Consider the following 23,509-nt stretch of genomic DNA (forward strand, 5'->3'; position numbering starts at 1 on the left):
ATGAAAATATCGTGATTGTTCGTAATGGTTTATTTATAACGCAAGTACGAAAAACAGATGTTAGAACGATGAAGGTTCCCTTCTTCACCTTAGAACCTCCAGTCACATTTTTGACATCTAGGGGAGAGAATAGTTAATTTGAAGAAAAGAGTACATAACAATACCAATCAATACACTTTTATTGTCCTAATAGAAATTTGCTGTGGGTACAATTGTTTATGTATAACCAAAATTAAAAAGTTAAACTTAGATCAGCAATACAACAACCTCTGTCACCACAGTGCAGCACTGACATCACAACCAAAAAATACATTAAAGAGAGGGGAAAATAGAGAAAGAGTCTGAGGTCTTCTTTGCTCTATCCCGACTCAGATACAACCAACTGATATGAATGTGGCTATGTCCTCCAAAATGTCTCCTATATCAGACATTGGTTAACTGGGAATGGAGATGAGGCAAAATGTGGAGTTTTGGAAAGACCTCCGACCCAGCAGACACTCAGCCAACTTTGGAATCCTGCTATTCCTCTGTTCCAGAAAGCTCCTGGCTGAGGACACTGCCTTCTTTTGCTGGCCCAGCTCTCTTGTGCAGAGGTATACCAGCCCAAAAACACCCTGTTGAGTAGCGCCTTCTCCAGCGCAGTAACGTTCATCTGCCAGGCCATGCAGTCACACATTGAGTGCTGACCGAAGAAGGGGTTGCCGGGGTGGGTGCGGTGGGCGGGTAGATGACCAATGCACTGGACACCCCCAAGTTACAGCGCATATACCCAGCTGAACCAGGCCACTCCCGCATGACTAATCACTGTTCTGGAGGCTTCACCTCCCTATCCATGAGGAGCATCAAACCGCAACATCTTTAAAAAATTGCAAAAAAAAAGCATGTTAATAAGGCTGTAGTTTAGTGTCTTAAAACTAGAGTAGCTAGCCATTACTTGTGTTTTGCTTTCCAGCAGGCTGTGCTATACTCTCAAAGTTTGAAATATTTTCCTATGTTGCATCCCTTAGAAATGGATGATACCATGGGTCATAGTGCATAGAATTATATAGAAATTACAAAATGGAAACCAGCTATTTAGCCCCATGTTATTATTTATTCTCCACATCAGCAGTAGTCCTAATCCAATGTGCCTAGCCCTGTTCCTCTTTCCTTCAGCCACCTATTCTTAAAAGTTACATTGAAAGTACAGTACAAACTGGCCTTTTGGCCTAACTGGTCTATACTGCATTTTTGTTCCCACCATACTTCATCCAACCCTATTGGTATGTCCTTCTATTCCTTTCCTCCATACCCCTCTCTAGCTTCCCCTTAAATGTATCAAAGTTATTTGCCTCACATATGCATACATGGTCATTGCATTTATCACTATCATTCCATGGCCTCACAAACCTCCTTCATAAAACATTTCCTGCTCTCTGTCCCAAATCTATGTCCCTTCATTCTAGACCTCTCAGTTACTGAAAACCATGGAGCGCATTCTGCATTTTTGGGGCAATGAAGTTGCCCTTGAATTCCATACTGAATTTATTTGTGACGATCTTATATTTTATGACCTTTAGGTTTTGATTCCATACGGACTCTTTCTTGTAAAAATCAAGAATGTACAAAAAAGCTCATACTTGTACAAATGCTCTGTAATCCATGTTCCCTCTAATTATTCTTTGATGTGCCCTTCTTAAAGGAATGTTGATTGTGCGCGGCCTGTTTGTTGCACTGCGTGCTGTGTTCTGGATGGCTGCTTACCTGTGCAGCTTAAAGGGAACATTGTCAGTCACTCAGCCCCCAACTCTAAAACAAATTTCAGTAGCTTCTCTGACAGGAATGTAATTTTCTGGTTTCTCTCTCTTTCCTTAAATAATGAATGAAATTTGCAATTTTCCAATCCAAGGGGATAATTATTGAATCTAGACATTACTGAATCTGCTTTGATTGCACATGTATTCTGCAGCCTCTCAGCTCTCTGTAATAAAACATTCTCTTGCTGCCTGTATCAAAACTGTTCTATTTAATCTTCAAACTATGTCTCCTTGTTATAAAAAGCCCTGTATTTCTATGTAACCTTCCACATTCCTTCATATAAACACCTCTATCAAATCTCACAGGGATCTGCTCTGTTGGAACAAAAATGGCTCTGAATTTTCAAGCCTTTATTGTATTTGTATTTCCTCACATCAGGCAACATCCTCATGAAGTTACACTATGCACTCTTAATTACCTGGATATCCTTCAACTAGAGTGGAGCCCAAAGCTGCATGCACTGCTCCAACTGAGGTCTTAACTATGGTTTTATAAAAATTCATCACTAAACCTCAACTTTTATATTCTATGCTTTTTGCCATAAAACATTATGAGGTGGAAATGGCTTTAGTTCCACAAGGAATTTGCGTCTCACTTGTGACCTCATTAACATGAGTATTATCTGGGTGAACTGCCAGTACCTGTTGTGCCTGGACACACTGCATGCCTATTTTAAAAAGAGGAATCTTGCTCAGCTTCCCTCACTGGTAACATCCTGTAGGTAAGTCCCAGCAACAGACAGGAATGATTAGGATACTCAATTCAGTTCGATTTCACTTTATTATCCATACTGTGGCATTGGGGGTGCTGCTCCTGACTCCTCAGCAACAATTCTTCAAAGATTTGTAGCCGACTGCTACTGAATCTGAGGCCGACTCCTGTGCCCTCTACCCTGCAATACTGAGAATAAAACAGGCTTTAAGCCCCCTTCATTTATGTATGATAAAATTGTTTGCTTTCTGTGCGCATGGTGAGATTATTGGATGTAAGCAAATTTCCTTTTCTTTTCCAATACTTTTCTAACCATTTCCTTTGTTCCAGCTGGGCCACCGTCTGCATCCTTACTCTTTCCAACTAGCTCCCTGAATTCTCACCAGAGGGACTGACAGCATCTTCAGCTGTCCTAGCTGTGGCCTTCCTTTTTGGATCATTTATCTATTCCAATCTGCCTCAGCACATCCTCAATCCAGTACTTGCATGAACAGAATGCCACTTTTGTCTGAGAAATTAATTCCCTGATTGAGCAATATTTTCTCTCTTGCGATGAGACATATGTCTGTGTGTGTGTGTGTGCGTGTGTGCGTGTGTGCACCTGGCTGTCTGTATTTGTCTGTCTGTGTATATGTGTGTACCTGTCTGTGTATGTGTCTGTGAAAAAAAAAGAGAAACCAGGTGCAACAAACATTTCAAAGGGTCAGCCGTGGCTTGGTTGGTGGCATGCTAAACTCTGAATCAGAATGTCCTGGGTTCAAATTCTACTCCAAACATTCACAGAAATCTAGGCCGAGATTTTCTGGCCCTGTCGTGGGCAGGACTTGATGTGGGTGAGGCGGCGCCCCAGCCAGACGTCCATTGACTTGTGGTGGGATAGGAAGATCCTAGCGACGGGCGGGTGCAGAGAACCACATCCCTAGGCTGACACTCCATATTGCAGTTCTGAGGAATTACTGCATTGTCAGAGGTGCGAAATTTCGGATGAGACAATGGATTAGATTTTCATCCTCGAGCAGGTAGTAGGAGTCAGCAAAATTCCTGGCTCGGCCAGCCTGCCTCAAAAGAAAGTGCCAGGAAAGACGGGGTTTTCATTTTGGGGCGGAAGAGGCAGGTGGTGAGCGGTGAGTGTTGGGGGGGCATAGAAAGCAGCAGTTGTGGACTGCAGTCGGGCCAGCTGACCCAGGAAAGAGTTCGGAGGCAGCCATAGGGGCTGCCAGATGCCCAGGTGGCCATTTTAAAAGGCCCACCTGAGTGCTGTCATACCAGTTATAATGAAACAAGCAAGATCACCTTGACCTCACCCCCACACATTCCCATGCCCTATCCAAGTCACGTCATGCCCTGCACCCACCCCCTATGGCCCCTCATGCCTCCAATGCCATGGTATGCCCCCACCCATACCCTATGGCCCCTCATGCCCCCATGCCAAGCCATGGCATTCTATGCCCAATCACCCACTATATACTGCATAGAACCAACGAAACTATAGGCTGTTTTAAAAAAAAATTAGAAAAGCAGTCATTCATTGATAACTTTACACTTTAAAAAAAACCTCATTTTTACTGCAGGGCAACGAAGTGTCAATCATCCAGACCCTTTAAAGCATTAATAGCTGAAACTGCAAGCACTTGAAACCACTATCTTGTGTAAATAAACATTTGGCAATTGTCAGAAGAGATCAGATAGCTAGAGCTGTCAGTTAAGCCATGTTTTTTCTAGCGCTCAGGTGTTGATTTCTGGGCTCTCTGCCAAGGATGCATAATGAATCTTGGGTGAGAGCCCAGAAATACGTTAGAGGACTGAAACACTTGAGCCCTAGAGAAAACACTGCTGGATTGACAGCTCTTGCTCTCTGATCTCTTCTGTCAATTCCACTCTGTTACTTAACTGGCCCACCCATGTAAAATAGCGGCACGCAGCGGCTCCAAGCCTGCCCCCGCCCGCTCCTGCCCAGCCTGCCTGACATAGGTAAGATGCAGCCCAAGTGCTTGCAGTTTCGACTGTTGTCACTTTAAAGGGTCTGGATGATTGACAATTTTATTGGCCTATAGTATAAAGGAGCTGTTTTTCAGTGTATGGTGGGTGAATGGGCACGAGGAGCCAAAGAGGCTGGGTGGGGATTCATACCTTGGCATGAGGGGCATGAGTAGGCCATAGGGGTTGGGTGGGAGGCCTACCTTGCCATGAGGGGGCATGAGATGGATCTTTTGAATTTACCCTTTAAAAGGTTCTCCCATGCAGTTTATGGTTTACGACACTTCTCAGGTGCTGTGTAAACCACAACTCTGTGAAGAGCTGGCCCAACTCCATGAAAATTGCAGAGTACTAGGACATGCCTCTTCCTGTAATGGAGCCAGCCAGGTCGGGAGTGCAGGATGTGGCTCACGACCCAAACTAGCCTCACCCTTAAAAGGCACTCCAGAAAATTGGAAACCCTGTGAATTGGGTTGGGAATCCTGGTATCGAGTCCTGGCCCCCATTTTCACCTCTCCACAGAGTCTCTCAGACTCCATGAAAATCCAGTCAATTAAGTCAAGGCCCTGTCTGACCTCTGTGATGGATGTACCTATGGCATTACCTCAGGGAAGCACAGGGTGTTCTCTCTGGTGTCTTGGCCAATATTTATCCTTCAATAAACATCATCAATAAAAAAAGATTGTCTTTTCGTTATCACTTTATTTGTGGGAGCTTGATGTGTACAACTTGCTGTGTTTCTTCTACAGTAACAGTTACTACACTTTACAGATACCTCAACTGTAAAGCACTTTGGGACATCCTGAGGCTAAGAAAGGCACTATACAAATGCAAGTCTTTTCAAAAAGTTTAAGTTTGCAAAGGCCTATGCACAGAAAAAAAGGTAACCTTTTGGTGAACTGAATGTGGTGATTTCCCAGTGTACGACAGAACACCTCTCCAAAGAGCAAGAGCTCTGCCTATACACTGGAATTGCTTTTCACTTTGAATTCAGGCAGTAGTCTGGGGTGCTGCTTCATTTTAGTTCCACTCCACCTGCTGCAATTAAAAACTACAGCACTGTGCTGTGCATAACTTCATCAGCCAGCTGATACCATAATTAATGACTACAGGGGTTTATAAATATGTTGTACTTTTGAGTCAACATTACCTTTCAACAAAAAAAAAGACAAAATTAGTGAAAGGTCTTACAAAACTTTGTAAAATTATTTTATTCCCACTGCACACTTTCCCTTCAGTGCAAAATAACAATGCAAGAATATGGACTTTGAGTTCAGCACAGTGCAGCGAATTGAAACAGGTCCATCATGGGGTACATTCTAACATATTAACTTCACTTGATTCTGCAGGGAATTGATTAATTCATTTCAATTAGTTTTAAGTGTGACATTTCATTTGAGAAGCGATGCGTGTTTTTATGCACTTGGAGTCAGTAACTTAAGTTAATACGTACATGCTGAAGGGCTGGAATTCTAATTCTTGCCATTAGAACTGGAAAATTTCCTGATGTTCCAGCTCTTTTATCATGGGAATTGAAATGTCATACAAGTTGGAAATGGATCAAATTTAATTTCATATCTAATAAAAAAAACTAAAAGAAAGAAAAAATCCCTTCTGGTGGATAGAGCAACTGTGTTTTGTTGCACACATCCATGAGATGCATGTGGATAGCTATTGGTGGGAGGTTATGCTGTGCTGTACTTAATATTTGCAGGTAGGTTTTAAAGGTTATGGAGAAAGTCTCAATATCAGGATCTTTTTTAAAAAATGCTGATTAATGCACAGCATACTTTCGGGGTGTCCCTTATGTCTGTCAATTTTCTATTTTTTTGTAAGATTTTGTTTAAAAATGAGTACTGATGACACCCAGGGGCTAGGGGGTGGTGGGAGGGGAACAAATTGACTTGGACGATTTACCGGACCTGACAGACTTTTAAGAGCCTTAATCATCATTTACACAATGGAAATGAATGAAGATGGCTGAAACACCCCTGGCATAATGACTTTTCTACTGATAATAGTTCAGGTCCCCTGATCTATTGTGTTTGGCAAAATAATTCCTTTTATATCAATTTCATTTATTGGTTGAACAAAACTTTCAGGAAACCAGCACTTAGATTGTATAGAAATACTGATTGTTATCTTCAGATATCATGAGGCGCCCTCTTAAACCAGTTAACTGGCTAAAGTTATCAACCAGAATGTAACCCAAACTGTTTCATGTTGGTTACTTCTGGGAATAATGTAATGTTGCACTTGGTGCTTAATTTTGATTGGGATGTATGGCCCCTTTAATATAAAAAAATATCCCAAAGCACCACACAGTTATAACCAAAACAGAGACTTTTCAGAAACTGGGGCAAGTGTAAGAATGCAGGAATCAATTTCCTGGAACATTAACTTGCTATTTTATGGTTATAAGAATATAGTCACACTCATTTTTTGAATAGAACGGAGTTAATATAGTTCTTATCCAGGGTAACCAGTACAATTGCCCAGTGTTATAAGGCTTATGTGATAGCAACAAATGGGATTCATCTAATAGGAACATATGTCAATTAACTGGAATGTTTCAGAGGTTTAAGCTGTGTGCTGATTGTTTGGCATTCAAGGTATGTGTAATGTAACAAAACCCCCCAAATTCCACCAAGGAAGTAATTCTAGCCGGATGTAATTGCATGAAGTTATGATACTAACAGGTAAATTCAAAATAATTAAATAAATGCTGAACATTTGGTTTTAATTAAATGGTCGCTGTGTATTCTTGTTCAATACATAACCTTGAGAGACCACACAAGGAATATTTTTAACCTGGAATAGATTCGTTAACACACTGCTTACTTCTCATAAACTGATCATGTAAAATTGAAGAGGTTGTGCCTCGGTACCTTAGTGCCTTCCAGCTGAATGATATTTGTGTAATGCCATGTGTTCAATGAGCACAAGAGACAAAATTAGAGTTATTTATTGTAGCTGTGTTATTTAATTTGATGAGTCCACACTTTCAGTTGTAAAGACTTAGGTTTTGTATGGCAAAGGTCACTTTTAAAAAAAATTTCTCCCTCTTTCCCCAAGTTTCTCCTGCAGGTTCTTGACTTTTGAGATTTTGTACCATGAATGCTAGCTGCTTTGCATTACACTACCCAGGTGGTCCTTCTTCACATTTGACCAAGCCTATCCTAGGCATGAGTGCAACGCTGTGCTCACAGTCAAGTTCTCACTTCAAATACGTTTTCTACCAAGGCCCACTTTGACAGGATAGAACCTAGGACATTTTGGTTTGTATAACTTAGCATCAAACTATGTAGTGCTTTTACACATAGAGACATAGCCTGCTCCCACTTTCTCCAGATATTCTTTGATCGCTTTCATCCCAAGAGCTATATCTAACTCTTTCTTGAAAACATACAATGTTTTGGCCTCAACTACTTTCTGAGGTAGCGAATTCCACAGGCTCACCACTTTCTGGGTGAAAAAATTTCTCCTCATCTCAGTCCTAAATGGTCTACCCCATATCCTCAGACTGTGACCCCTAGTTCTGGACTCCCCGACCATCGGGAACATCCTTCCTGCATCTACCCTGTCTAGTCCTGTTAGAATTTTGTAGGTTTCTATGAGATTTCCCTTCATACATCTGAACTCCAGCTGACTCAATCTCTCCTCAAATGTCAGTCCCGCCATCCGAGCAATCAGTCTGGTAAACTTTTGCTGCACTCCCTCTATAGCAAGAACATCCTTCCTCAGATAAGGAGACCAAAACTGCACACAATATTCCAAGTGTGGTCTCACCAAGGCCCTGTGTAATTGCAGCAAGACATCCCTGCTCTTGTACCCGAATCCTCTCACTATGAAGGCCAATATACCATTTGCCTTCTTTACCACCTGCTGCACCTGCATGCTAACCTTCAGCGACTGGTGTACGAGGACACCCAGGTCTCGTTGAACATTCCCCTCTCTCAATTTACAGCTGTTCAGATAATAACCTGCCTTCCTGTTTTTGCTACCAAAGTGGATAAGCTCACATTTATCCATATTATATTGCATCTGCAATGCATTTGCCCATTCACTCAGCTTGTCCAAATCACCCTGAAGCATCTCTGCATCCATCATCTGCAAATTTGGAGATATTACATTTAGCTCCCTCATCTAAATCATTAATATATGTTGTGAATAGCTGGGGTCCCAGCACCGATCCCTGCGGTACCCCACTAGTCACTGCCTGCCATTCGGAAAAAGACCCGTTTATTCCTACTCTTTGTTTCCTGTCTGCTAACCAGTTTTCTATCCATCTGAATACATTACCCCCAATCCCATGAGCTTTAATTTTACACGCTAATCTCTTATGTGGGACTTTGTCGAAAGCCTTCTGAAAGCCCAAATAACATCCACTGGCTCCCCCTCATCAACTCTAGTAGTTACATTCTCGAAATATTCCAGTAGATTTGTCAAGCAGGATTTCCTTTTCGTAAATCAAGCCAAGTGTTGCAAACAATCTTTTTTTTTGTTTTTTTTTGTACCACAAGCTCTGCTTAAAGCAAAAGTGACAACTACAGGACCCTGACTACCAAATGTAAAGTAACCTTTAACACTGTGTATATGGAAAAGAATTATATTGCATGCTGTTGTAACAAGAAATATTGTAAAGAAGGACACATAAGTATAAGGGAAGTGTCACAAAGAATGTGCTTTACAGAATAATATTCATTGACTGTTAGTGACCTGAAAAATTTGACCTTGTCCTATTCCTTGAAGTAGTGCCACTATACAAAAACAAAGTGATTAGCCCTCTGTAAGAGTGAGTATAAATGAAAACATTGTACCTTGTGATATCACCGTTACCTTACAAAGTAGGGCCATAGTGTTGGATGATGTCTCCTTGGTTCAACCTGTATTTTTAAAATTGATTTTAAAATGTTCTTAAGGAATCATCTTCTATCCCAGATTACCTATTGATTTTATATATGAAGATCTCATTACATAGATGGTAACTTAAAAAAAACAACTACTGAACCTTTGCATAAATCCTTTAATTGAATTTACAAAGCCTGTGGCTCTACATTTTTTAATTAAATCCATTTCTTTCAAGTGTTGGTTTTAATTTGCACATTCTGAAGTAGCTGTGTCCCAGATAAACTGCCATTGATCCTTATTAAACCTAACCTCTGGGCTTTCTGCGAAAATAAAAGGGAACATGGAAGCATTCATGTTGTGGTGCACATAGTCCCTGCAAGATGACATTCCAAAAAGTAGAAGTGATTTCGAGAAATTACCGGTAATTGTTAGTTTTATGTGGGCACGGTTTTCCTCTATATAATTGATTGCTTAGTTAACTATTAATTTGGTGAATCAGTGCAGTGAAAGACACTTTGCAGACTCAGACAGCCCTTGTGTCTCGCCTAGTATTTAAGTGTCCTCATGCACAGGCAGTACATTTTGTGTGTATGTGTGTTTTTTGACAGATCACCCAATATTAACAATGGACAGTATCATTTTCAAGTGATTTGAACACATGGGTAAGGGTAAGATGGGTTGGTAAGATAAACCCAGGATTCACAATCAGCAGGAGTGAGAGATTTCAAACCTATTTAAGTATGTGGAATGCTGTTTATCTTCAAGAGTACATATTAATATGGATAATATTTTAATTAAAAATTGGGTGAGTGTTGCTCTGAATTAGTAAAACCTGGAAGATTTCCTTGCTGCAAGTAACAGCAGGCAATTTGATTTCAGATTTTGTCAGAGACTTTTGATCTGGCCACTAGAAGGTGTGGAAGAGCAGTGTAAGGTAATATGCCCACCTTTTTATTTATTCTTCTATTTCCTTGTCTGTCTATAGGAGACGCCCTACCACTCGCTATTAACCCCTGCCAGTATGGCTGAAATTAAAACATAGTGTATGATAAATTGCCAGTGTGAACCTGTACTAAACCACTTTGTAATACAGCACCTTAGAGCCCAAACACAATGTACCAGCTAAATCGGAACTGAGATTTGGGTGTATACTTAGGCCAGAATCTTCAGTTCGGCGTTTGGGGGCAGGTCCCGCACGCTGACGCATAAAATGATGCGCAGTGACATCAGGCCTGTGTCCCAACGTCACCGCGCGTCATTCTGAGCTTCAGTTTGGCGGGTGCACACCAGAATGGGCTGCGCACCCGCCGAACTGTCAAAGGCCTGTTAAGGCAGTTAATAATCTAATTAAACTGATTGTCTGGGCTGCCTGTCCAACCTCAAGGTGGTGGGCAGGTGAAGACCCCAGGCAGCCTTCGCATTTCTCATGAAACTTCATCCGCGGGCAGGATGAGGTTTCTTGAAGCGTTTATAAATTAAGTAAAAAATTTTATTAGAATACATAAACATGTCCCAGCTCATGTGACACTGTCACATGAGGGGACATGCCTGAGTATATATCTTTTCTTTTCTGCAATGTTTGATTCTTAAATTAATCTCCCTGATGCAACTCTGTGCCTCAGGGGGATTTCTGCCCTCTTACGTGCAGGCCCCGACTCTCCCTCCTCCCCCCACCCGCACAGGTAGCACTGAGCACTTCCGGGTGCGCGCCACACTGGGCGGCCCTAATTGGCCTGCCCATGCAAAATGGTGGTGCGTAGCCAATTGCGTGTGGCGCTTGGCTCTGTGGCTGCTCCTGAACTGCCCGCGCCCGCTCCTGCTCCTGAATTGCCCACCTGATGGGGAGAAAATTCTCCCCTTAGGCTGAGATTTTCCAGCCCTGTCATGGCACAGTATTTCTCTTTTATTTAAGCATTTGATATGGCCCTGTTGAAGTACCTGAGGTGTATTACTCTGACTGTGCTCAGGTACAACAGGCATTGAGAAAAAAATATAGGAGCAGGCAAATAGGGGCAAAAATCCAACTCAAGCTGAGAGCTACAACATTCCAGATGAGGCTCAGTTTAGAATGAATTGTCCCTAAGTTTCAATTTGCATGTCACCATTTGTTCAATAAACAGTAATGATCAACAGAGCGCTGCAGCAAAAGGGAAAATTGGGTTCCCCAGATAGATTGTTGCCCTCCCACTTCTGATGGATTGTGGCTGTTGATCAAGATAAGAGATTTCCATTTTATTTGCAATGGCCAAGAAGTATCAAAACATGCATTTACTTTACCCAAATATTAGTGTGGGTTATCACTGTGACTTGAACCTGGAGGCACAGGGCTGTGATGAAAGTGTATAAAGTGTCATCTGAGGTTCTATTTGCAGTCTCGAACAGTTTGTATACTCCTGAGATATGATTTACCATGAATATATGTTAGTTTCTTGTTCCAGTGGTAGAGGCAGATATACAATAGGATCAGATAAGTTCATTTTTCAAGATCAAAGGGTGTTAAAAATATTCTGATTCATAACATAAGGCTAATCCGTTTAATTGATTAAATTATGATTGGATGATATTCGCCTGTAGATATGAATTCTACATTTTTCTATTCTTTCATGGGGCGCGGGAATCGCTAAGTGCCCTTGAGAAGGTAGTGGTGAACTGCCTTCCTGAACTGCTGCAGTCCATATGTTGTAAGAACACCCACAGTACTGTTAGGAAGAGAGTTCCAGGATTTTGGACCCAGTGACAGTGAAGGAACGACGATACAGTCCCAAGTCAGGATGGCATGTAGTGTGTTTTGGACAGTAAGCTTTGTATCTGAAGAAAATAAAAGGTCAGGCAGATATGTGATTTATCCACAGTAAATTCTTGAATTTGTTTTGCTATTACATCAGGTTACTAATTATGCGGAGGAAAGGCACTCTGTACTTATTACTAAACTTTGGACCTCTTCCCAATCCTCATTTTTATGTTAAATTTTGAGGGTTTCCCTTTTTAAAAGACAGGTAATCATTTCCCTTACATTGAAAGATCAAAACTCCAGGCTGAATTGAGCCCAGGAAATAAAATCTTGGCACAAAGCATTAAATTTTCAAGAGCCCTGCTAGAATTTTCACAGTTGTGAAATGTATACTCCCATTTCTATGTACTGCTTTGACCCATTGTCACCTGCAATGCCTGATAAAATCAGGAAGAAGATGTCAGAAAAACCTTTGAACATTTGAATAGAGTGTTTGAAAAGTTAGAGGTTATGACTTTTCGAATATGCTGGCCCACCGTGGGACTGGAAATTCCCGCCTGAAGTCAGTGGACCCTTAGTTGGCCCATCATATTTTCCATCCCGTTCGCAATGATTCCTGCTACGGGAGGGACTGGAAAGTCCTGGCCAATATGTTAGCCTCTTGGATTAGATTTTAAACCGAGGCGCCATCTGCCCCCTCAGGATGATGTAAAAGACCTCGTGGTGTTATTTGAAGGAGATTTGTGGAGATTTCCCCAGTGTCCTGATCAATATTGATCAACCATCATCATTGAAACAGGTTATTTAGTCATTATTGCATTGTTGTTGTTGGTGGGACCTTGCTGTGCATTTTGCTGGCGCATTTCCTTATTACAACAGTGACTACACTTCAAAAATACTTCATTAGCTGTAAGGCTCTTTGGGACATCCTGAAGTCATGAAAGGCACTATACAAATCTTTCTTTCTTTAGCGGCACGTTCTGTAGCACAAAAGTACTGATGAAATAATATAAAAATTAATACTGCATATTGTCAAGTTGGAAAAGCTTTTGTTGAAGATGTTATGCATGCGATTTATTTACATTATTATTCATGCTTTGCTTTCCTTTCGTCTTTATTTATCATGGGGGACACATGGGGCAGGATTTTTCATTCGGCATGCGGTGGTGGGTCTGACACACCGATGCGTAAAGTGATGTGCGATGACATCAGGCTGTGTGCCCGCCAATATATAAACGGCCTATTAAGGCCATTAAGGAAGTAGTGAATGTAATTGTTAACGCTGTAAGGTTGGCGGTCAGGCGAAAAGGCCAAGCGGCCTTTACGTTTTTTAGGAAACCTCATCCACGAGCCGGATGAGTTTTCTGAAAGCTTTTAGTAAATAAATAAATAATCTTTCCAAGACATAAAAACATGTCTCATCTCAAGTGACACAGCCACATAAGGAGACATGTTTAATTACATTTTTTCTCCATCACCCTAAGGCAGCTCCGTGCCTTGGAGATTGAAGCGCTTTTTCGCGCGCATGCGTAAAATGGCAGCATGGAGCTGATTGCGGGCAGCAATTGGCTCCACGACCATCCCTTGCTCCTGCCGAGCCTGCCTGCCACCTGAAAAATTCAGGCCATGAAAAACCCTGATCATTGATGCTCACAATTGCATCATGTGATTAGGTTAGAAATGCTGTGGTAAGGTGAACTTAGGCTGGGAGTCTTTGTGAAGTAACAAAGATGAGGGAAGGCCATTTGGCCTATATAGCTCATCCTTCCAAAGAAACATATGGTCCATTCAGAGTCCTCAAATATGTGTCAAATTAACACTTTGAAGAGTACTTTAGCAATTTGTTATCCATATATATCTGTTGCTTATTTTTATATATACATATTCATGAGGGCCTTAGAATTACACTGATAAGAAGCCAATTCTGCTAAACGGTGTGGTAAATTAATGTAACAAGTGTTTTTGTGTAAAGTGAAGGGAAAGATGTTTCACAGCAGTGAGATCGTTTGACTGGATATAAACCACTACCTGCCATGGATACCTGCTTGTAAGTGAGTGATTGTGCTTTTGATTTGGAGCAGCACCTTCACTTTGATGCTGGCTCTCACTGAAAGGAACAGATTGTTGTTGTCCTGTTTTTTTTAGGGTCCCACGACCCAGCATGTGTTCTGTACATTGTTGAAAGCAAATTCACTTATATTCTAGACTGGTGCAATTATTTGGCAGCTTTATTCAGGGCGTCAGTGCTGATTAGTTTTCAAAGAGGAAGGCGGTCTGAGATCAACAAGATAAATTATTCAAGGTATTTTAATTATCGGTGAACCGGTTTATTAAACTTCACTGTTTCTGTATATAATAAGCTTTGAATTTAAAAGTGGAGGTAAATTTAAATACTACAGCCTTCAGCATATGACCATTATTTTTCAACTTCTAATTCTCGACATTGCCAATTTGGGATATATATTTCTGAGACAATAAGAAAGAAGGTAATTCGAGCCTCATTTTAACAAATATTAATTGAATATAATGATTTAATAATTGTAAAGTACTGCTCATCAGTGAATTTTACTTAAGATGTTGAATGTTTAGAGCTCCCCCTTCCACCCTGTTCCTCTATGTGACACGGTGACTCGATGGAATTAAATACTAAACAAATTCCAGTTCTACTTAGTAATTCCCTCAATAATGTAAATTTTTATAGTTTATTAAAACTGCTTCTGGTTTAAAATTGTGCAAAACCAAAATTGGTTTCAGTCGAGGCAACTTGACAAGATCATTACTCAGATCTCTCATTCGAATTATCTGCTGTGGGACTTCTTCATAGTGATCACTAATCTGTTGCGACATGTCAAAAATTAAAATGGTGCAAAACACAAAGTTTTATGCCTATGTTTAAAATGGTTGAGTGCTCGGAACATCTGCAAGTCAAACTTTAACGTTTCATTGTTTATTGTGGCCTGCACTAGATTACACTATATACCACAACCCAGTTTAACCCTTAGCTTTCATTTTAGTTTTGACTATTGTAATTCACAGAATACATAATGAACTTGAGGCAGCCATGCACATTTTCTACTGTCATGTAAACAAAATTTTCCTATAAATTTGACAACAACTCTCATGTTTGTTGAGACTCGTTAGCAACTCTCTTCCTGTTGGCCTGCCATCTGACAGTTACTTGTTCTTTAGCTTTTCTTTGTCCCTTTCCCTCATTTGTTCATTTGCTGTTTGTGTCTGTAAATCTTTCACTCTGTTCTCCCATTCTCAGTGTTCCCGTTCATGACCTTCCTTCCTCCTGTGTTCTCTACTCTAGTTACATTTCATAGAACTGCACAACATAAATGGAAGATTCCAAATTCTCAGGCCGAGCTCATGATGGCAGTGGGCTCTGACATCATCAATCCACCAGCATCCAAAGACTGCAATATATAGGATGAAAATTTATTTTTTTAAGTCAGTTGATACGTTTAAAACAAAGATATAACAATTGCAACTTGTATTTATATAGAGCAAAATACCTTTGTTTAGTAGTAGATCACGAAACATAAGACACTCTTGACATGTTTAGCTAAACTCAGTTACATCTTCATGGCTCGAGCGTTTGGTGTCTTTGTCTTATTTCCTTTAAAAGGTGATGACGCATCATGCAAGCTGCCAACGTGATGGTCCTAGTCTGTGAAGCAGTTATGCAACAATTGTGTACCATGTGTGAGTCTTCCTTGACATTGTAGAAAGGGACACTGCTCTAAGCGGAATGCATGGTTGGCAGCTGTGATCAAGAATGTTTGGACACTCACACAGCCACAAGCAGTAAAACAAAAATTATATCCTTTTTGATAAGTGGATTATGCAACTGGGTTCGTTTGTTGAAGAATAAATAAAATGTACAGTGCAGCTGGTGCCATACATCATCTGTCTAAACTTGGAAATAGTTTGTTGCTTTTTGTTTGCTGATATCCACTTTGTGTGGGACTTAAAATGGTGAATTCTACTTCTGCACGTGGGCAGTTTCCTTTGAACTGCACCAGACTCAGCCTAGTTAACGGAATAATCTGTCAAAGCACTATAGTATTTTTGAAATAATTATTTTAAAATGTCTCAACAGTATTAGCAAAAGCAAACTATGTAGAATAGACTTAGACACATTCACTAAATGGGGTTGCCATGGCCTCAGCCCTTCCCTTCAGTGCTCAGCAAAGGACTTAGTTTCATACCCTTACGCCCTCACCTCAATGAATTTCGGGCTCGGCACGATACTGAACTCTTCTTCCGCCGTCTTCGTCTCCGGGCTCACTTCTTTGGGCAGGAGTCCTCTCCCAGTTCAACGGATCCTTTTACCCATCTCCAATATTCTCCCTCCACCTGGACCCCTCCCTCTGGATTCTTACCTTCTCTCGATCTTTTCATTGAGAACTGTCGGCGCGACATTAGTCGTCTCAATTTCTCTGCTCCTCTCACCCATTCTAACCTGTCTCTCTCTGAACTTACTGCACTCCATTCTCTCAGGTCCAACCCTGACATTGTCATCAAACCCGCTGACAAGGGTGGTGCTGTTGTTGTCTGGCGCACTGACCTCTACCTCGCGGAGGCTGAGCGTCAACTCGCAGACACTTCCTCCTACCTCTCCCTGGACCATGACCCCACCACTGAACATCAAGCCACTGTTTCCAGGACTGTCACTGACCTCATCTCCTCTGGGGATCTCCCTCCCACAGCTTCCAACCTGACAGTCGCCCAACCTCGGACGGCCCGCTTCTATCTCCTACCCAAAATCCACAAACAGAACTGCCCCGGTAGACCGATCGTCTCAGCTTGCTCCTGCCCCACAGAACTCAGTTCTCGTTATCTTGACTCCCTTCTCTCTCCCCTTGTCCAGTCCCTTCCCACCTACATCCGTGATTCCTCTGACACCTTACGTCACATCAACAATTTCCAGTTCCCTGGCCCCTACCGCTTTCTCTTCACCATGGACGTCCAATCCCTCTACACCTCCATCCCCCACCAGGATGGTCTGAGGGCCCTTAGCTTCTTCCACGAACAGAGGCCCGAACAATCCCCATCCACCACTACTCTCCTCCGTCAGGCTGAACTTGTTCTCACGCTGAACAATTTCTCCTTCAACTCCTCTCACTTCCTCCAAATAAAAGGTGTGGCTATGGGTACCCGCATGGGCCCCAGCTATGCCTGTCTCTTTATGGGGTATGTGGAACATTCCTTGTTGCAGTCCTACTCCGGCCCCCTTCCACAACTCTTTCTCCGGTACATCGATGATTAATTCGGTGCCGCTTCATGCTCTCGTCAGGACTTGGAAAAATTTATTAATTTTGCTTCCAATCTCCACCCCTCCATCATTTTCACGTGGTCCATCTCTGACACTTCCCTTCCCTTCCTTGACCTCTCTGTCTCAATCTCTGGTGATAGACTGTCCACCAATATCCATTACAAACCCACCGACTCCCACAGCTATCTCGACTACAGCTCCTCACACCCCGCTTCCTGTAAGGACTCCATCCCATTCTCTCAGTTCCTTCGCCTCTGTCGCATCTGTTCCGATGATGCTACATTCAAAAACAGTTCCTCTGACATGTCCTCCTTCTTCCTTAACCTAGGTTTCCCACCCACGGTCGTTGACAGGGCCCTCAACCGTGTCCGGCCCATCTCCCGCGCATCCGCCCTCACGCCTTCTCCTCCCTCCCAGAAACATGATAGGGTCCCCCTTGTCCTCACTTATCACCCCACCAGCCTCCGCATTCAAAGGATCATCCTCCGCCATTTCCGCCAACTCCAGCATGATGCCACCACCAAACACATCTTCCCTTCACCCCCCTTATCGGCATTCCGTAGGGATCGCTCCCTCCGGGACACCCTGGTCCACTCCTCCATCACCCCCTACTCCTCAACCCCCTCCTATGGCACAACCCCATGCCCACGCAAAAGATGCAACACCTGCCCCTTCACTTCCTCTCTCCTCACCGTCCAAGGACCCAAACACTCCTTTCAAGTGAAGCAGCATTTCACTTGCATTTCCCCCAACTTAGTCTACTGCATTCGTTGCTCCCAATGTGGTCTCCTCTACATTGGAGAGACCAAACGTAAACTGGGCGACCGCTTTGCAGAACACCTGCGGTCTGTCCGCAAGAATGACCCAAACCTCCCTGTCGCTTGCCATTTTAACACTCCACCCTGCTCTCTTGCCCACATGTCTGTCCTTGGCTTGCTGCATTGTTCCAGTGAAGCCCAACGCAAACTGGAGGAACAACACCTCATCTTCCGACTAGGGACTTTACAGCCTTCCGGACTGAATATTGAATTCAACAACTTTAGGTCGTGAGCTCCCTCCCCCATCCCCACCCACTTTCTGTTTCCCCCTTCCTTTTTTTTTCCAATAAATTATAAAGATTTTCCTTTTCCCACCTATTTCCATTATATAAAAAAAAAACCCCACTAGAGCTATACCTTGAGTGCTCCACCATCCATTCTTAATTAGCACATTCGTTTAGATAATATCACCAACTTTAACTTTAACACCTATGTGTTCTATTGTACTATTGTCGTTGACATCTTTTGATGATCTGCTTCTATCACTGCTTGTTTGTCCCTACAACCACAACCCCCCCCTCTACCTCTCTGTCTCTCTATCTCTCCGCCCCCCACACACACACCTTAAACCAGCTTATATTTCAACTCTTTCCTGGACTCGAACTCAAGTTCTGTCGAAGGGTCATGAGGACTCGAAACGTCAACTCTTTTCTTCTCCGCCGATGCTGCCAGACCTGCTGAGTTTTTCCAGGTAATTCTGTTTTTGTTTTGGATTTCCAGCATCCGCAGTTTTTTTGTTTTCATCTCTATAATCTCTTCCAGCCCTACAGGTCTTCACAACCTCTGTGTTTCTCCAATTCTGGCATCATGTGCAGCCACAAATTGAATTTTTGAATTTGATGAGAAAGTGAGATAGATCAGTGCTTAGATGACTGCATGCTTAGGTTTTAAACTCCTGAAGTTAATAATAGGGAATGAAAGTCGAGCCAAAGTTTGGAGATCCTGGACATGAATGAGTACTTGTTAGTATGTGCGCTTGTAATGAATTAGAATTGATGCTTGTCTTTGGATTTGCTCAGTCAAACAATCATAAGACTTGATTGCTTATCTTTCAGAATGAAATACAAGGGCTTTTTAAATTTACATATTAGAATGATATTTCTACACATAATTACATAAGTCACCTTTACTTGAATCCCTCAAGTTATCATTGGTGTTAATTTGCGATTATTCACCTTTTCATCAGCTAAAATTTGAAAGTTTAACATGATGCAATCAATTTTACATGAACTGTCCTTAAGCCATACAGCATGAAGAGGCCTTAGCAGCACATTGACTGAAGTAGCATCGAAGGTATCCTGTTGAAATCAGTCTAAATCTTTCCTCCTCCTCCAGTATTGGAATAAAATGGCTGGGTCAGAGAATCTGCTCCTAGAATCCACAGAAACCATACAAAGGTTATGGCACAGAAAGAGGCCATTCATCCCATCGTATCTACACCAGCCAAATAAGAGCAGAAAAAGAAACTAGCTGCTCATTTGAATCCCACTTTTCAGCACCTCGTCCGTAGCCTTGCAGGTTATTGCAATTTAGGTGCTGGTCCAGGTACCGTTTTAGGCAATGAATTTCACCTTCTGGGTGAAAAGGTTTTTCCTCATGTCCCTACTAATCCTTCTACCAATCACCTTCTATCTATGCCCCCTTGTAATTGATCCCTCAGCTAGGGGAAACAGGTATTTCCTGTCTACCCTATCTAGGCCCCTCAATTTTGAACACTTGAATTATGTCAACCCCCTCAGCCCCCTCTGTTCTAAGGAAACCAACTCTAGCCTATCCAATCGTTATTCATAGCTGCAATTTTGAAGCCCTGGCAACATTCTTACAAATCTCCTATGTCCTTCCTGTGGCAACCAGAACTGTACACAAAATTCCAGCTGTGGCCTAACCAGCATTTTATACAGTTCCATCATTACATTGCTTCTTTTGTATTCAATACCTCATCCAATAATGGAAAGCATTCCATATGCTTTCTTTACCACCTTATCATCTTTCCTGCCACCTTCAACGACCTGTGGACATGCACTCCAAGGTCTCTCAAATCCGCAAACCCTCTCAATATCCTCCCGTTTATTGAATATTCCCTTGCTTTGTTTGCTCTCCCCAAATGCATTACTTCACACTTGTCTGGATTGAATTCTATTTGCCACTTTTCCGCCCACTCAACCAAACCATTGATATCATTCTGGAGACAACAGCCATACTCTTCATTATCAACTACACAGTCAATTTTTGTGTCATTTGCAAATTTCCCAATCATCCCTCCCACATTTAAGTCCAAATCATTAATGTATATGACAAACAGCAAGGGCCCAAATATTGAGCCCTGTGGAATGCCACTGGAAACCACTTTCCAATCTCAAGAACATCCATCGACCATTACACTTTGTTTTCTGTCGCTGAGCTAATTTTGGATCCAACTTGCCACCTTTCCTTGTATCCCATGAATCGCACTTTTCTGACCAATCTGCCATGTGGGACCTTGTTAAATGCCTTACTAAAATCTATGTAGACAACATCCACTGCACTACTCTCATCAACCCACCTTATTACTTCCTCATAAAACTCTATTGTTAGTAAGACAATATCTTCCCCTAGCAAAACCATGCTGACTATCCTTTATCAATCTGTGCCTTTCTAAGTGAAAGCTTATTCTGTCTCTCAGAATTGATCCCAATAATTTGCCCACCACTGAAGTCGGAATGACCGGCCTATTGTTTTTTGGCCTACCCCTCGCACTCTTTTTAAATAATGGTACAACATTTGCAGACCTCCAATCCTCTGGTACCTCTCCTGTATCTAGTGAGGGTTGAAAAATGATTGGCAGAGCATCTGCTATTTCCTCCCTGGCTTCCTTTAACAGCGCAGGATACAATTCATCCAGCCCTGGTGATTTATCCATCTTCAAGGATGCCAGTCAAACCAGTACTTCCTCTCTCATTATGCTTATTGTATCTAATATTTCACATTCCTCTTTAAGTAGTCTGCTTATCCCTATCTTTAGTGCTCCTGTCAGAGGAAAATGCATGGACAAATTCTCTATCTATTGTTTGGATGTTGACTCTGGTCAGTGCATTTTGTTCATTTACGGAATGATAATTTGTATGTGGATCAAATCGCCTATGTGCCCTCAATGTCCTTTCACCATATAAATGAGTTGGTCACTAGAGTGCTGCATCAATTGAGTGTCATAGAAGCCTCCATTTGGGGAAATGATACATTTATATATGTGGTTCATGTTGCGCTGCTAAATCCCTCACTCTTTAGTCACATCAGACTGTGATGGCATTTAGGTGCACAAAGCAGATTTTAGAATCCATTAAGTAATAATTTTAAAAAAGATCTCTGTGGATACCTGGACTGCTGAAACAGGGAAGGTTCCTATCCCGAAAAGAGTTAAAATAAAATTGCTCAACCTTTTGAAACGATTTGCAGTAGAAGCCAAAATTTGATTAAGGAGGGACTGTCCTCAGCAGCTGTTTCTTGGGGTATTTTCAGGGAAGAAGCTGAATAAGGATTATTTTAACTTTGGTGAAAAGCCACGCTTTAGTTGTACATTTTTTGTCTGAGGACATTAATAGCATTGGCCACTAGGAGGTGTAGTGGTTTTAATTGTCCTAAAAGTTCTTCTCTTTTTAGAAAGGCTTCTTTTTAATGTATTTACTCAGCATCAGTTGTGTATCATTAGATTGCTATAAGAAGATATTGTTTTACCTGTTCAAAATGTGTTCAAACAAAAGTGGAAAAATTTGAAGGTGGTCAGACTGGGAGGGGGTAGTGATGGGGTGCTGGGGTGGAAATCCATCTTCCAATGGCACCTAATTACATACATTTTTTATGTTCCTTGGCAGTGGCTCGTGCCCATTAATCTGACAGTATAGATGTACAAAAAAAACAAAAATTGGCTGCTTCATCACAACCAGTGAGATTTGGATGTTTTACTTTTCAAAAATTAAATATTCTTGATAAAGAAAAGCTGCCATGTCTGCAGTTTAGGAGGAGGAAAAATACAGAAGAACTGTATAAATTTACAACACTAATGATTTGCCTGCTGCATGTAACCTTCCCCATTTCTCTTTATTCAGCTTCAGTACTGCAATCAGACACAAGTTGCCAATAAAGTTTATTGTACAAAGCTCACTGTCAATATCGTCAGTAACACCTGCCCACAGTGGCTGCAATTAAAATGCCACCGATAGTCTGGAATTAAGGGTCAAAATTTGATGGCTAATTGATTTAGGTTCATTTGGACATTTGTCCTCAACTATTTTTGATGCTTGTGACAGACAGTGGATGTCAAATAATTTGCTGGACAGTGATGACTTGGTCCGATATTGAATGCCACTCCAGAATTATAATAGATTCTTTTCTTTTTTTAAACTGTGTGGTTATTGCTATTATAAAAACATAAAAACTGCGGATGCTGGAAATCCAAAACAAAAACAGAATTACCTGGAAAAACTCAGCAGGTCTGGCAGCATCGACGGAGAAGAAAAGAGTTGACGTTTTGAGTCCTCATGACCCTTCAGCAGAACATGAGGACTCGAAATGTCATCTCTTTTCTTCTCCACCGATGCTGCCAGACCTGCTGAGTTTTTCCAGGTAATTCTGTTTTGTTTTGGTTATTGCTATTGTTTTCTTTGTGCTGGATTGAAATTGAAACCACTAATTCACAAGACTACATTATCTCTCAATTGTTTGCCAAGCCTGTCCCTGCTTAATCCTGAAACTCAAGCAACAACCACAGGATAAAGTTGCCTGAACCAGCCTTATTGGTTTATGAGGAAAGTTACTTACATACCGGCAAGGTTAAGGTTCCACCTTCTAAAATGACTCTGAGCATGGCTGTTCCTCTAGTGTGTAAAGAGCACAACACAGCAGCTGACTTTTGAGGCTTCTCAAGTTGGATGTGTCTTAAGGTGCTTAATGAGATTTTCATCAGTCACTGTATGGAATTCTTTGTTCTGCCAGGTAGCATTAATTTTATTAGTATTGATTGCATTGGTTAAGAAATGAGCTCTGCTTTTTAAACATGCAAACTAATCTATGCATGCAACATGGTTACATTCACCTCAGAGAAAATGAAACAAGCCTTTCACTTGGAGAGCAGGACAGATGGGAGATCGCTGTTGGAACCTGTCCTACTGATAGATGTCATACATGGTCCAGTACAAACACACTGTTGATATACAGGACAGATGTAACATAATCTATAAGGCCTGCCATGCTCTCAGTATGTTGCTGTTTGACCCAGTTATCTTTCTTTATGTTTCTATGCGTAGTGACACATTTGTGGTGTTTGTTTTCAATCAATTTAATAATGAGAAGTGTGAAGTTTGATAGTTT

At 41.7% G+C, this 23,509-nt stretch overlaps 1 protein-coding gene across 9 annotated transcripts in view; it reads left to right on the forward strand.

Annotated features, from left to right (window-relative positions):
* wwox (WW domain containing oxidoreductase) overlaps positions 1-23,509 on the forward strand; it is a 974,426-nt gene that overhangs the window by 451,804 nt on the left and 499,113 nt on the right. The window contains exon 9 of one of the 9 annotated variants that reach the window (XM_041192388.1): positions 15,699-15,889. The exons of 7 other annotated variants lie outside the window; for them this stretch is intronic. In XM_041192388.1, coding sequence (XP_041048322.1) covers positions 15,699-15,746 — 48 coding nt within the window. In that variant the 3' untranslated portion in view covers positions 15,747-15,889. Of the gene's footprint in view, positions 1-10,215; positions 10,271-15,698; positions 15,890-23,509 lie in introns of those variants that run through there. One more of the 9 variants, XM_041192387.1, reaches the window with a different exon arrangement.

This window comes from Carcharodon carcharias, chromosome 7, assembly GCF_017639515.1.
Source record: "Carcharodon carcharias isolate sCarCar2 chromosome 7, sCarCar2.pri, whole genome shotgun sequence".
In the NCBI taxonomy this organism is placed as follows: Eukaryota; Metazoa; Chordata; class Chondrichthyes; order Lamniformes; family Lamnidae; genus Carcharodon; species Carcharodon carcharias.